General features: G+C 52.7%; 4 protein-coding genes across 4 annotated transcripts; 3 read left to right on the top strand and 1 right to left on the bottom strand.

Moving 5' to 3' along the window:
* Positions 1-438: 438 nt before the first annotated feature.
* Positions 439-2,166, top strand: MAA_00773 (Cytochrome P450 CYP617A5; the record flags this gene model as incomplete). The annotated part of the gene is made up of 2 exons (XM_007818771.1): positions 439-713; positions 786-2,166. The coding sequence occupies 2 exons, from the start codon at positions 439-441 to the stop codon at positions 2,164-2,166; spliced, it is 1,656 nt and encodes a 551-aa protein (XP_007816962.1).
* Positions 2,167-4,716: 2,550 nt separating this feature from the next.
* Positions 4,717-6,525, top strand: MAA_00774 (Major facilitator superfamily domain protein; the record flags this gene model as incomplete). The annotated part of the gene is made up of 1 exon (XM_007818772.1): positions 4,717-6,525. One exon carries the CDS (start codon positions 4,717-4,719, stop codon positions 6,523-6,525), a length of 1,809 nt encoding a protein of 602 aa, XP_007816963.1.
* A 1,046-nt stretch (positions 6,526-7,571) lies between these two features.
* On the top strand, positions 7,572-11,161 carry MAA_00775 (kinesin heavy chain; the record flags this gene model as incomplete). The annotated part of the gene is made up of 3 exons (XM_007818773.1): positions 7,572-8,030; positions 8,086-9,792; positions 9,851-11,161. 3 exons carry the CDS (start codon positions 7,572-7,574, stop codon positions 11,159-11,161), a joined length of 3,477 nt encoding a protein of 1,158 aa, XP_007816964.1.
* Positions 11,162-12,480: 1,319 nt separating this feature from the next.
* Positions 12,481-13,899, bottom strand: MAA_00776 (uncharacterized protein; the record flags this gene model as incomplete). Its single annotated transcript, XM_007818774.1, has 1 exon — positions 12,481-13,899. The coding sequence occupies one exon, from the start codon at positions 13,897-13,899 to the stop codon at positions 12,481-12,483; it is 1,419 nt and encodes a 472-aa protein (XP_007816965.1).
* Positions 13,900-14,348: the final 449 nt, after the last annotated feature.

Below are 14,348 nucleotides of genomic sequence, written 5' to 3'. Positions count from 1 at the left end.
ACTTTGCTACTACCATTACAATCATGAAACGCATGCCCAGTCACAAGCTTGGAGTTGAGGCACACACTCAGCCTCGCCCGTACGGGGAGGCAATGATATCGGACACGGAGCCATAGGCTGGATGTGCAGTCCGGCTCCGGACCGTCGCGGCGTGTACCACGGCGTGCGACGAAACAATAAAGTGACTTTCGTTTACGAAGCCAACACGTCATGCGCTGCCTAAATTTCCGTTTTTCAGGTGTGAATTTGAAAGCCAATCGGGATGTTCGTGAGCTTGAGCCGATACGCTGAGCATAATAAATACTGCCGCCATCCTCCTCGCTTGAACTGTAGGACGTGTGCATTTTCGATAAACCGTTCAGCTCGCTCCCTTTCCAAACTATACAGGTATATAAACCGGAAAAAAAAAAGCGGACTGTGCAAAAGGAGCCTGCTGTAATGGCAGTTCCGCTACCGTTGTTCACAGCCGTTGCAGCCGCCGGCACACTCCTCTTCATAACGCAACAACAGGAATGGACTAGGAAACTGGCTATTGGGGCATTTGCCGCCGTTTTTGGTATCCAGATGGCCATCTACTCCATCTACAGCTTGTTCATATATCCCTTTTTCTTGTCGCCGTATCGTCACTTGCCCAAGCCCCCCGGCGGCGATTATCTCTTTGGGCACACGAGGCAGATGGTAAAAGAAGGTCTGGGAACAACCGCAAGAAAATGGTGAATACGCAGTGTCCCCATCCCGTCCATCTCTTGATGAGCCCGCGGCCATGGCCATCTAACCTGTGTCAGGATCGCGTCGATCCCCAACGACGGCTTCATCCACATTCGCTGGGCATTCAACCGCGAAATGCTTCTCGTCACGTCGCCGCAGGCGCTGTCGGAAATCCTCGTCGCCAAAAGCTACGAGTTTGCCAAACCCCAGTTCCTCCGCGACACCCTGGGCCCCGTCATCGGGCACGCCCTGGTCCTCGCCGAGGGGGATGCGCACAAGCTCCAGCGCCGCAACCTGATGCCCGCGTTTGCGTTCCGCCACATCAAGGACCTGTACCCGCTCTTCTGGCAAAAGTCGCGAGAGGTCGTACGGGTCATGACGGCCGAGTGCGATGGCCTGGGCGTCTTGAACATGGAGGCAGGGGCCTGGGCGTCGAGGTGTACGCTGGACGTCATTGGGACCGCTGGGCTGGGGAGGGACTTTGACGCCATTCACGACGACCACAACGAGTTGGTGGAGACGTATATGACGCTTTCGCATCCCTCCAAGACGGACAGGATCCTCATGATCTTGGCCGACTTTGCGGGCTTGTTTGTGCCTGTGAAGCCGTTTCTCAACGTGCCGTTTCCGAGACTGCGGCAGGTCCAGCGGTCATCCAACATGATTCGCGATGTTTGCCGGGACGTCATCCAGGCCAAGAAGCAGAAGCTCGAAAAGGGCCAGCTCAACGACGTGGATATCGTGTCCATAGCTCTGAGGAGCGGTGGTTTTTCGGAGGACGAGCTCGTCGACCAAATGATGACGTTCCTGGGCGCCGGGCATGAAACGACCGGGTCGGCGCTGACGTGGGCGATATACGCCTTGTGTCGGTTTCCCGACATCCAGAGCCGTCTCCGTGACGAGGTCCGCGCCAACTTGCCGTCTGTCGATGAAGAGACAGACATTACGAGCGCGGACATTGACAAGCTGCCCTACCTCAACGCCGTGTGCAACGAAGTGCTGCGAATGTACAGCCCCGTGCCGCAAACCTTCCGCGACGCCGTCTGCGATACCAGCGTGCTGGACCGCCGCATCCACAAGGGCACGCGGCTCATCCTCGCGGCATGGGGCACCAATGTCGATACCGCGCTTTGGGGCGCCGACGCTGGCGAGTTCAACCCGGAACGGTGGTTGTCAGTCAACGACGGGGGCGAGCACTCGGTCAAAAGGGCCTCGCTGGGCGGAGCAAGCAGCAATTATGCCCTGTTGACGTTCTTGCATGGGCCGAGGAGCTGTATTGGGCAGGCGTTTGCCAAGTCTGAGTTTGCATGCTTGCTGGCTGCGTGGGTTGGGCGGTTTAGATTTGAGTTGAAGGACCCGAGGTTGATGAATGAGGAAAACATGGTGTTTGAGCAGTTGGTCACGGTGAAGGCTGTGGAGGGATTGTATGTGAAGGCTACGGTTGTGCCGGGGTATTGAAGGAACTGTATTTATTGTGATTAGCTGATGATGAATTTGCCTTGTTGCGTTTTGTATGTATCCGAGTTTGGCTCGTGGTGTCTGTCGTTGAAGGTCGATTCTAACGTCCCTAGTACTCAACACACGCATGTCGAAAGAAGACAAAAAAAGAGGATCAGGGGCTTCTGCAGCCAGACCGCCAAGGAAATGCATGAACTTGTGGTTCGATGAAAACCTGGGCTTGCCGTCTGCATTGCGTGTTGCCCAGTGGCTTGAAGGCTTCGCCTTTCGCTTTTGTCAGCATTTCCCTTCGGCCCATGATGCCAAGAGACATAGACTCCAACTTGGCAGTAGCAGCAGCCAGATCCTGGTTAATAGAATCTTCATTAATACATGCAAAGACTCAGTACGTAGTACTAGTCAGTCTCACACACGCCTCGCCTTGGTGCATTTGAGGCTCTGGTGATGTATTGTACGTATCACATTGTACATCTCTCCACAGAGTCCACGATGGGCTCAAAATCCACCGTCCCCCCCATGGTGATCGGATCGAATCATTGATACTTTGATAACAGTGGGCGTTTGCAGGCGATATTTGTACTGATCAGCGCTGATTATCCATTGGCGCGAATCTTTATAGCCTCGACCCAGGCAAGGGGACCCAAGACACAACACCCGTGGCCTTGTACGAGTCTGTGTCACTTTTTTTTTGTTCAATGCGGAACATCCAGGTGCATAATCTCTTTAGCGGGCGTCGGCACATCCCACATGGCAAATGGGCCCAAGTCAGCCGCACTCATTCTTCAAGGCGACGATCCCTTGGTGGCCAGGAGTCCAGGACATGACAAGAGCCCGAATGCCGAAGCTCGCGTTACTCCGAGCAAAATCCGATGGCAAAAGAAACAACATTTTAAATGTACGCGACAGCTGCTGCAAGGCGCGTAAGCACTTGACGTTTTGAACAGACTGAAATTCATCCATTTCCATCGATGGGTACGAAGTACGGAGGAGTCGTACGGAGTATTATCTCGCGACTTGAGGGTTTGGTGGGGACTGCGGATTGGAGCCTGGAAGACGGAGATGTAGGAATGAGCACAGAGAATTATTAGAGTAGAAAGGTGGTATGGTTGGTTATTTATCGGGTAGGGCTGGAGATGACATGGTGGTCCCTGATTGATGGTTTGATGGGCGTCTGGTGTGATGTCCGGTATACATAATAACACCCGCGATTTCTGATGCTGTTAATACCAGACTGTCGAGGAATCCGCCTCTGTACTTGTGCAGATGGATATACAATATTGTAATATCAGGTCCATTGACACCTCAGTGCCCGTGAAATCGCACAATGCTTAGTTGCACGCCGCCCCGTATAATTACATACCAAGCAAGTAGCTCTTGCAGATGAAACTGTCAATTGATCAGGCAGGTGGGCAACATTAGGGAACCCCACCTTTTACGGTCCGGTGCTTGTCATCCCTCCCTTCATCTTACGGTGCCAACGATGCAAGTATGTACTGTTCCGTATATTGTACTCCGTAGACCGTAATACTTTGCCGGCTGACGATGAGTCTCTGCCAGGTCTCACCTTGACTACAGTCTCCGCCTTAAGCCCGTGCCATTGTATGAACTTTCGTTGCGCCGAGATGCAGCCATCATTGAACGCTTACTAATGGCGCGCACTGTGGCCTGTCCACGAACTGGCCGCGACACATTGGGTCTGATGGATCCAGCCAAGTGGAACATTGAAACCAGCCGGCCCCTCAAGCCCAATTGGTAGGCACCTCGAACCAGACGGACGAAAGGCCTGCGCGCGCCCGCGCCGTCCAACCGCCAGCACAGTCATCAATGGCATTGGATTGGCCGGACGAGGCCCCAACTTTCAAATGTCAATTAGGCACTGGGTCATCGTGTCGCCTGGTAACCACTCAGGCATGCGCTGGAGTGCTCGCCGCTAGTCATGGTTTTATGTGCCGGTTGATGCAATGCTCGTACATCCGAGACGGCACGGCTATTGCTGCCATCCCAGAGCACCTCGAAATATAAAACCAAACGCCTCAGACATTCCCGTTCTTCCATGACGTCGTCGTATTCGTCCCGTGTCCGTTCCGTTTTCATCCCGTCATTGATCCTACTTATGTAAGTACGGGACATCCTTGTCGAGTCAATATCTAGTACTTAGGTACGTACAGTAAAAGGTCTGGCGCCTTCAATGTTCACCGGCTTGTTCCCGCTAGTCTCCGCCTCCCCTCTGTAGTTACTACATACTTTACTTTATGTAGTCATCCATTTGCCCATTCCAAGTCAAAGAGACCATGCCTTTTTCTCATCCACCCCAGCTGCCCAACCTGTTTCTTACGATTGCTGACTTGCTGTCGGTTCATAGAAGTCCACATCTGGTGTCTTGTTGCCGTATAGTTGAAGTTGCAGCTTGCAACTGCGTCGATCTTTACCACACGACGCAACGTAAAGGGGAGGGCTGAGACAAAACCGGTTCTCATCAGCTGCCACTCAGCGCCGCCAGTTCAAGACACCACGGGCTGAAAAGGGGAATTTAAGACCGCATCGCCCGGCATGGCGTCTCATTCATCGACGCCCACCACGACAGATACGTGGACCGGTTCTGGGAAGACCGGCGACGTCGAGCGAGACGGCGACATCCATGGCTCCAAAACTCATCGCTTCATTGAGAAGCACTCACAGGCGCCTCACACGCCATCCGAACCCCCAAGTCCAACTTCAGACACCGGCCCATCAGGAAATGAAGCACTGGCAGAACCAGAAGCCGGGCGCACCAATGTCGAGACCTTCCTCGTTGTCCTGGCCCTGTGTCTGGCGCTCTTCCTCGCCGCCCTCGACATGACCATCATCACCACCGCCATCCCGACCATATCGAGCACCTTCAACTCCAGCCTGGGCTACATCTGGATCGGCTCCGCCTACCTCCTCGGCAATGCCACCTTTGTGCCGACATGGGGCAAGATTTCAGACATTTTCGGCCGGAAACCCGTCCTCATTGGTGCCGTCGTCATCTTCTGGATCGGCTCGCTCCTGTGCGCCGTGAGCAACAGCATGGGCATGCTGATTGCCGCGCGAGCTATTCAGGGCATCGGTGGCGGCGGCACCATTGTGCTGCCCAACATTTGCATCTCGGACTTGTTCTCTATGCGCAAGCGTGGCATGTACTTTGGCATTCTCGGCGGTGTATGGGCCATTGCATCTGCCGTTGGCCCTGTGCTCGGAGGTGTCTTCACGAGCAAAGTGTCGTGGAGGTGGTGCTTCTACATCAACCTGCCCCTGTCGGGCGTCGGCATCCTCATCTTGATCTTTGTGCTGAAGCTGCATAACCCGAGGACGCCCGTGAAGCAGGGCTTGCTGGCGATTGACTGGGCCGGAAGCTTGCTGATCATCGGCGGCACTCTCATGTTCCTCTTTGGCCTGGAGTTTGGCGGTGTCCAGCACCCCTGGGACTCGCCCACCGTCATCTGTCTGATTGTTTTTGGCGTCATCACCATTGGCCTTTTCGTCGTCTATGAATCCATGGTTGCCAAATACCCCATCATGCCGATCTCGCTGTTCCGCCATCGAACCAGCATCGCCTCCTTCTCGCTCTCCTTCATGCACGCCTTCACCTTCATGGGCGGGAGTTACTGGCTGCCTCTGTACTTCCAGGCCGTCATGGGCGCGACATCCCTTCTCTCGGGCATCTACTTGCTCCCCTTTGTGCTGTCGCTCTCCATCACCTCTGCGAGCTTTGGCATCATCATCAAGCGCACGGGCAACTACAAGATCCCAATCATGTTTGGCCTCGCTGTCATGACGCTCGGTTTCGGCCTCCTCGTCAGCCTGGGCGATGACCGAAACTGGGCCAAGATTGTCATCTTCCAAATCATTGCAGGCATCGGTGTCGGGCCCAATTTCCAGTCCCCCCTCATCGCCCTGCAGACCAACGTTGAGCCGCGCGACATTGGGTCAGCAACCGCTAGTTTCGGCTTCCTCCGCCAGCTGGGCACCTCCATCTCGGTTGTCGCCGGCGGCGTCATTTTCAATAACCAGATGAAAGCTCAGGCTGGAACCTTGCAGCGTGAGCTTGGGCCGCAGCTGGCCAGCATGTTTAGTGGTTCTCGTGCCGCCGCCAGTGTGCACCTTGTCAGAACTTTACAGGGCCATGATGCTGCGGTGGTGAAGAACGCCTACTGGAATTCGCTGCAGAAGATGTATATTCTGTTTACGTGCACTGCCTTTGTGGGCTTTTTGATGAGTTTTGCTGTCAAGCAGAAGAGTTTGAGCAAGGACCACACCGAGCACAAAACTGGGTTGCAGTCTTTGAAGCAGAGGAGCGACGGCGGTGCTGCTGAGCCCGCAGGTAAAGAAGCCTCTTGAGAAGCGAGGACCAAAAAGGGCATTTTGAGCGTTGCAACATACGATGCGTGATTTGCTGTCATGGGCGGCGTTTGGTGTTGGGAAATGCATTGGGTGCGTGAGCATATACTTTACCTGTACATACATGTAGATATTCAAATGTGGGCGCAAAATCATTGCACAGCTTGCTCTCTCGAAAAGGGCTCATGTCCCTTGTTGATTGATCTGAAAGTCGTGAATGCTGCATTTTTGTGGGGGAAAGTTGATGTGCGACCAAAAAGAGCCCTGCATGGCGCAGGACCCTGGTATAATGAATGCTTCGTTTTTATTGCACATTTGGTCTGGCGGTTACAGACTACCAATAAAGTTTAGATGTCATAAACTGGTACCAAAAGGGGAAGAACTTTAAGCTAGTAAATGTTGCCATCTCTTGCATCCATTGCAGTAGAAGCTATCCAGCTTTGAACTCTCTTTTTTCCCCTCAAATTGACGTCTCATGTTGCGAGGGACGTGAGCACACTCATCACTCCCAACTTGAATAATTGAAAATTCAATGGCACTACTATACTACCGTCTTTTTTTTTTTTTTTTTTGGCCTCTTAAGAAAACATACAGTCGGCTGTATTGGCCAAACTGTTGCGTCATTCGGTCATCCTAGACGAGTTAGACGACCTAGGCGAGGTAGACGAGATGAGGCCACCGCAACGGTGGCGGTTGTCAGGGCAACGGCTGGTGTTGATGCAGAGCTCCTTCCTTAGTGCGGAGCTATTTACTTCGTGCTCACTTCCTGGGAACGTCAGCATGGGCACCCCCTCCCGCGCAAGGATTGTGCACGACTCCATTCCACACCGATTTTTGCCATCTTTGGGCTTGTGAGTAACTCTACGTCCAGCGGTGATGGTTTTGTCCGTCATTGCATTTGATATCGTATATATTTTTTGTTTTTCGCACCTGCCACACGCCCTCCCGATCCTCACCGCAACGACCGCGTCGTCCACGCGGATATCCTGGCCAAGCTGGCTTCTCGACGAACTACGCGCTCCGACCGGGAGCTAAACCGGTCAACAATGGGCGCCAGCCTTCGCACTGCCGCTGGGAGCCGGAATGGTATCCCAAGACAGCCCGTTGGGAGGTCATCGACATTGAGGCAGCCGTCGTCCTTGAGCGCGGTCAGAGGGATCCCAGACCGCGCTGGCGCAGCGTCCCCAGCAGATTCTGTGTCGACCACCGCAACAGGCGTGAAGCGCAAGGAGCGTGATTTCGAGTCTGATGCCGGCGGCGGCGGCGGCGGTAGCGAAGAGACAAATATCAATGTTGTTGTGAGGTGTAGAGGACGGAGTGAACGCGAAGTCAAAGAGAACAGCACCGTGGTCGTGCAGGCGGACGGCGTCAAAGGAAGCGCTGTCGGGCTATTGCTGGGCCCGAATTCTCTGAGCAACAAGTCATATGCTTTCGATCGTGTGTATTCGGCCGCGGCAGACCAGGTCATGGTATTTGACGATACGGTCAGACCGATATTGGACGAGGTGTGTGGCTCAACTTGAAAATGAATTGACTGCCTCTTGTTAACCAATTTTGCAGATGCTTGCTGGATACAACTGCACAATCTTTGCGTACGGCCAGACCGGCACGGGGAAAACATACACCATGTCGGGGGATATGACCGAGACGCTAGGCATACTCTCTGATCAAGCGGGCATCATTCCTCGTGTGTTGCATGAGTTATTCAATAAGCTCAAGATTGATGATAGGGAGCATTGCGTAAAATGTTCCTTCATCGAGCTCTATAACGAAGAACTCCGCGATCTTCTATCTATTGAAGAAAGCGCAAAGTTAAAAATTTACGACGACGCGTCAAGAAAAGGGCATGCCTCTACGATCGTTCAAGGCATGGAGGAGAAGCATATTAAGAATGCTTCCGAAGGTATTAAGGTGCTTCAAGATGGCAGCTTGAAACGACAGGTAGCAGCCACCAAGTGCAACGATCTCAGCTCTCGAAGTCATACTGTCTTTACTATCACCGCCTATGTTAAGAAGACAAATAACCAAGGTGTAGATGACTTCGTTAGTGCAGGGAAGCTTAACCTAGTCGACCTGGCTGGAAGCGAAAATATTCAACGATCTGGAGCGGAGAATAAGCGAGCTGCTGAGGCTGGTCTTATCAATAAATCGCTGCTAACTCTCGGCCGTGTTATTAACGCGCTGGTGGACCGAAATTCGCACATTCCCTACAGAGAATCTAAATTGACGCGCTTGCTGCAAGACTCACTCGGCGGGCGAACCAAAACTTGCATTATTGCCACCATCTCTCCAGCCAAGGCGAATCTTGAGGAGACGATTTCCACTCTGGACTATGCGTTTCGCGCCAAGAATATCAAGAATAAGCCTCAAGTGAACCCGATGCTTAACAAAAAGATGCTCTTAAACGACTTTGCTAATGAAATCGAGAAACTAAAGAGTGAGCTAATCTCAACGAGACAACGCAATGGGGTGTATTTATCGAACGATGCATACGAAGATTTGACTGCCCAAAATGAATCTCGCCGCATTGTGCTGGAGGAGCAGAGTGCAAAGATTGAGACCCTGGAGACCAATTTGAGGAACAAAGTCCACGAGCTGTTTTCTATAGCCACGTCACTTATGGGATTAAGAAAGGATCACGATGGAATCAAAGCCCAGCTGGACAACACAAAGGGGGTTCTTGATCAGACGGAGATAGTGCTGTCCGCGACTCGCAGATCACTTGCAGAGGAGACACAGCTAAGAAAAGCACACGAGAAGACGGAGGAGAAGCTTACAGAAATCGGGGGGCAACTCATTAGCAAGCTTCATAAAACGGTGAATGATGTTACTGGTCTCAGGGCAAAAAACAAACGAAAGTCAGACCTACAATCACTAAATCGAGCAGCTTGGAGCACATCACAATCGCAAGTCGCGGATGTCACGTCCATGGTTGAACGGCGAGTACTCGAATTTCAAGAGGAACAAGAAGAGCATATCTCTAGTGTATCAAAACGAATGACCGCATTCGTGGATGAAGAACTGCGAAAGCTTTCAACCACGCAGACATTGCTGGATGAGCATCTATACCTGTTTACTGATTCAAAGAAGCTGCTGCTGGAAAAGCAGCAAAAGTCAAAGGAGGATATGGACGAAGTTTTGGATGAGATCAAAGTGGTTCGAGACACAGTTAAAGAGAAGGTTGGGGAGAGGCTTCAGGTCATGTCACAGGCCGCTGAAAAACTATCAGGAGATGTTTTGCAAGAGATGACAAACTTTCACACTCAAGTAAGTTGCTTCTTGAAGGACCCTTGTCGGAGTTCACTTTACTCACCAGCATTTGCAGCTCCATAACTCGTACAGTTCGCTTGGAAAGGACTTCAAATCCATATTTGAAGATCTCGTCAAACATATTACAGCACAGCGTAGTGAGGCCGACAGCTTACGGCGGCAGCTGCAAAGTGCCATGAATACAATTGCTTTACAAAATACCAGCCTTTCTAGGCGAGTCCAGGAAGCGCTAGAAGAAGAGCGACGACAAACTGCCGAGGACCGCCAGAAGTTGATGATCCAGATTACCAGCTTGGTCAATTCCCAAGCTGATGCACAAGAGGCTCGCCTTGCCGATAGGGCAACTTTTATTCAGAAAAGTGTTGCCGAATCTAATGCTTCTATGGAAGATGCGATGGCGCAATATACCCAAGGAATGGAGAGCTGGGATGGCAAGGGAAATGAGTTGATGGAAGAGGTCAAGAAGTCTCGCGAGCAGTTAAAGACCAAGTTGAAGGACGACTGGACTTTAGCGAGCGACCAAAGCACGTCTATTCAAAACACGGCCAAGTCTATTCATGCTGAGACAGCGAGAGTTGCGGAAGACCAAACAGACGACTTGGATACACAAATGGAGGCACTGGACGACTTTGTCAACCGGGCTAAGACGGAAAGTGCTAGCCATCACGAATCTCATGGCCAGTCTTTACAGGCGCTGTCTAGTACGGTGGAACAGTCGTTTGGTAACATCTCGGCGCACTTCAAGACAACGTTTGAAAGAGTCAAGAATCTTGGTGAAGGCATGGAGCTGGACACAAATGATTTGCGTGACGGCCTCGAACCGCTCGAGTCGCAAGTTTGCCAGCCGCTTGTCAACCTGCGTGAGGGCATCACATCTACCACCCTGCAAGAGTACCAGCCTACGGGTGACACGCCTCAGAAAGCGACGTATCTTTTCCCCACGAAACTTCCTCGCACGGAACCTCACGATATCATCATTTCTAAGGTTGACGAGGAGCAATCTTCACTCACGGGCGATGAGGTCAACGACAAGGACGACACTTCCATCATGTTTCCAGACATTGGGCACAAAAGCTCCCCCATCACGGCAACAAGGCAGTCCAACGTCGGCTTGTCGGACAAGAACATGAGTTTGCGCGAGGTCAATCCTAATGTGACGGCCAATCTAACCACCGGTGCACTCGCGTTTGATCCGAGAGCAAGCACAATGAGCATGCCTCCTGAACACACGATGCCTAGCTTTAAGAAACCACTTAAGGGAGTAAGAAGTGTTAGAAACCAGCCCGTACTGGCAGAAGGCAGGGAGAATCTCTTGGTGGGATTTGAGCAGAGTCTTTCTAGGAGGAAGAGTCCGAGGCTGAATTAGGAGTGACGCGCACTGATGGCGCAAATTTCTGGACGGTGGTTTGTTTAGGGAGTTTGGGTAGACTGCTGGTTTGGGCGGTTCATTCATTCATTCATTTATTTACTTTATTTCTGGCGTGGCTTGGACACCTGGGTTATTGAGCATTTAGATACCCGTTTCTTTACATGGTGAGCATGAAATTGATTTTGATTTCTTGAGTACGACATTGGTGCTGAGGGCGGTGCATATTACCGGTCTACGTGTGAAGTTGTTTACGCCAGAAATGTCACGATACCCGTCGGCGACTAAGTGGACGAGCCACTTTCCACTTCGTTGCCAACGGGTCATGCTATTATTCTTAATGCTGATCGCTGTGAATAACCGTTGCTTTTAGTCATTGAGGCTAGCTGAGTACAGTACTACGTCAATGTTGACCGCTCGCATCGACTCGGTTGATGCGCCGTAATTCTCATCAACTACCCGGTTGCGAGACACATCTACATTCTGGAAATGTGCATCACATGAATATAGCAGGGACGCAACACGCAGTAGCTTACAGTATTTTATATTGACGCTAGACCTATCACAGCCTGCCATCATCCAGTCGCTCACAAGTCCTCCCAATCCCCATGGACCGATACGCCTTGAAGAAAAAGTATATATATATATAAAGCCAGAGTAAAACAGAACGCTCATGTTAACCATGTTTGACAAAAAACAGGCCGTTTAGGGATTCTCGTTTCGACATGTAAAGATCTCTCTTTTCACCAGTTCCCAACTCGATGAGAAAAAGAAGAAAAAGACCCAAAAAGGTGCTCCCAAGTTTCTCCGTCCCTAGCCCTCTGTGGATGCAAAATCGTGAGGATGCGCCTAATTGAAAATAATACCAGGAACCATATAGTTTCGCCTGCCCTCCCAAGGAGGTTTCCATTCCCAACGCCATGCAAAAACTAAAATGAAAGATTTTTTCCTTCTTGGGGATTTGGATTTTTCCCCCTCAAGATTGAGAGGTTGTTAGTTATGAGTTCTGTGCTCCTAATTGCTGTTTGGGTGAGACTATAGTTGAGGGTTATGAAAAGGATGCCTGTGTCCCAAGTGGTTTCTTGTCTGTTCGTTGAGAGGTTCGAGGCAGAACAAGTGTCGATCCAGGGCGTGTTGGTAAGAATCTCGTATAGCTTATGAATGTGTTGTCCGGTAGCCCGTACCAATACGTGTAATGATGATATTCACGGTGAAAACGTATGATTTGCCAGAGAAAAGTGAAAGTCGGCCTTTGCGACAATCACGCCCAAGTCCAAATTTGGGGTCATTGGCTCGGCCGTTCTGCTCATGGCTCTCCCCTAGCGTCTGCCCATCTTGAGCAGACGAGTCCGAAGCCACAACATGAAGGCGGTCCAGACGCCCATGGTCTTGTGCTTGGCGGTTTTGGTTCTTTTTGGCGACGTGAAATGTACCTCGTCGGCCCTGGAGGGAGCCGTTTGCCCACCGTGCGTGCTGTTGTAGCCGAAAGAGGAAAACTCTATCTTCTCGCGGCTGTCTTCCGACATTGCGCCGCGCTTTCTTGAGGAGGAGATTCGGAGGTCGGTGCCGCTAGACATAGTGCTGCTCGAGACGCTGCCGTGACCCGCGCTGCCTTTGCGAAGCCGAGTATGTGACTTTTCAAGCTTGTGTGCCTCTTTGGTTTCGGCACGTTCTCGTTTACGAAGCTGCTCCTTGGCATACTTCTCGTCCTTGGCGCGCTCCTTGGCCTCGAACTTGCGGCGGGCTTCACGGACCTGCTCCTGGTGAGTGAAGGTGTCCACCTCGCTTCGGGAGCGCAGACGGAACACGCCGATTTCGAGCGAGCTGCGCAGCGGCGACAGGGGCGCAGCCGAGGTTGAAATTGCACTGGCCTGGGTCTGTGTGGAAGACAGCATTGTGCCAGCAGTTGCCAATGGAGCGGTTGATGAGAGGGGGGAGTCGACGGCCAGGGAAGACACAGCGCTGGAAGCCAGTTCCGACCTGCTCTGATTCAGAGACGGGGGCGCCAGCGGGCGAGTCGTGCCCGAGTTGGATCGAGGAGCAGGTACCCGCGTTGTCTGGGTTCCATCCGAAAGCGAGCTGGTACGCTGGCTGGCCATGGAAGGGCGGCGATGGTTAGGATGCTGGTAAAAGGCGGACTGGTACAGCGCTGGGCGAGGAGCGGTGGAAGCAGAGTGGAAGGACGAGTACGGATCGACGTCGGCGTCGTCCTCGGTGATGGTGGGAGAGTAACCGGTTGGCACGCCGTTCTCGAAGGAAGTCCTCGAGTTGGCATAGGACAGTGGAGGCGTCGAGGCATGCGGCTGCTGCTGGAAGGGGTGGACGAAGGTGCCGCCATTACGGCCGCTGGTGGTAGTTGCAATGGACGAGGTGTGCGAGTTGCCGCTTGTTGATCGAACATGGGAGTACTTGGAGCGCGGTGCCACGCCCAGGCCGGAGCCCGTCATGTCGGATGCGGACAAGGAGAAGCTCACATCGCGGGCGGATCTGGCACCGTGACCGTTTGGAATCGAGTACTGATAGGATCCGTCGCTGTCGTAGGTGCCAAAATCAGGGCCGGCGGCAAGGCCCGGCGACGGCTGGTCGTCCCAACCACGGTCGAGGTCGAGCGACTCACGCTCCGAGTGGTGAGAGTGCAGCTTCTTGAGGATGGGCTTGACCACAGTGCGACTCCGCGACTTGGAGATCTTGCCGCCGGGGTGAGTAAAGCTGCCCGGATGAACCTGCGTGGAGGCCATGGTGCCGGCGGGCAATCGAATGATGGGACGAGGTGAGGCGAGCTGCCCTGAGGGGGGAGGGCCGGCTTATAATGAATCCTGGCGCGGATTGTTGTTGTCTTCGCAGCCGTGGCCGCTGACGCTTGCCTGTTGTTTTGGTACGTGTTCGGCCAGGCCTCGCATACGGGGCACCAAGTACCGAGTATCGAGTACCGAGTACAGAACACACGGCGTACGGACTACACCAGTTGACTTCATCCAACTCTGACGGCGCAGCCACTCACGCCATGCCTCCTTCGTTCCTCGCTGCTCACTGATCAGTCTGCAGTCCCTCGACTTGTTGTTTAGAGTGGTACAACGGCGTCGATAAACAAGACACAAAGCATTGGCCCCTTGGGTCGCAAACAATGCACGATGCGATTGATGGGACGGCCGACGTCACACACACTGGGCGAGGACAGGTCGACGAC

The sequence above is a fragment of the Metarhizium robertsii genome (genome assembly GCF_000187425.2).
Source record: "Metarhizium robertsii ARSEF 23 chromosome Unknown MAA_Scf_7, whole genome shotgun sequence".
NCBI classification, from domain to species: Eukaryota; Fungi; Ascomycota; class Sordariomycetes; order Hypocreales; family Clavicipitaceae; genus Metarhizium; species Metarhizium robertsii.
The sequence above is the reverse complement of the archived record's forward strand: the minus strand, read 5'-3'. Positions and strand labels throughout refer to the sequence as shown.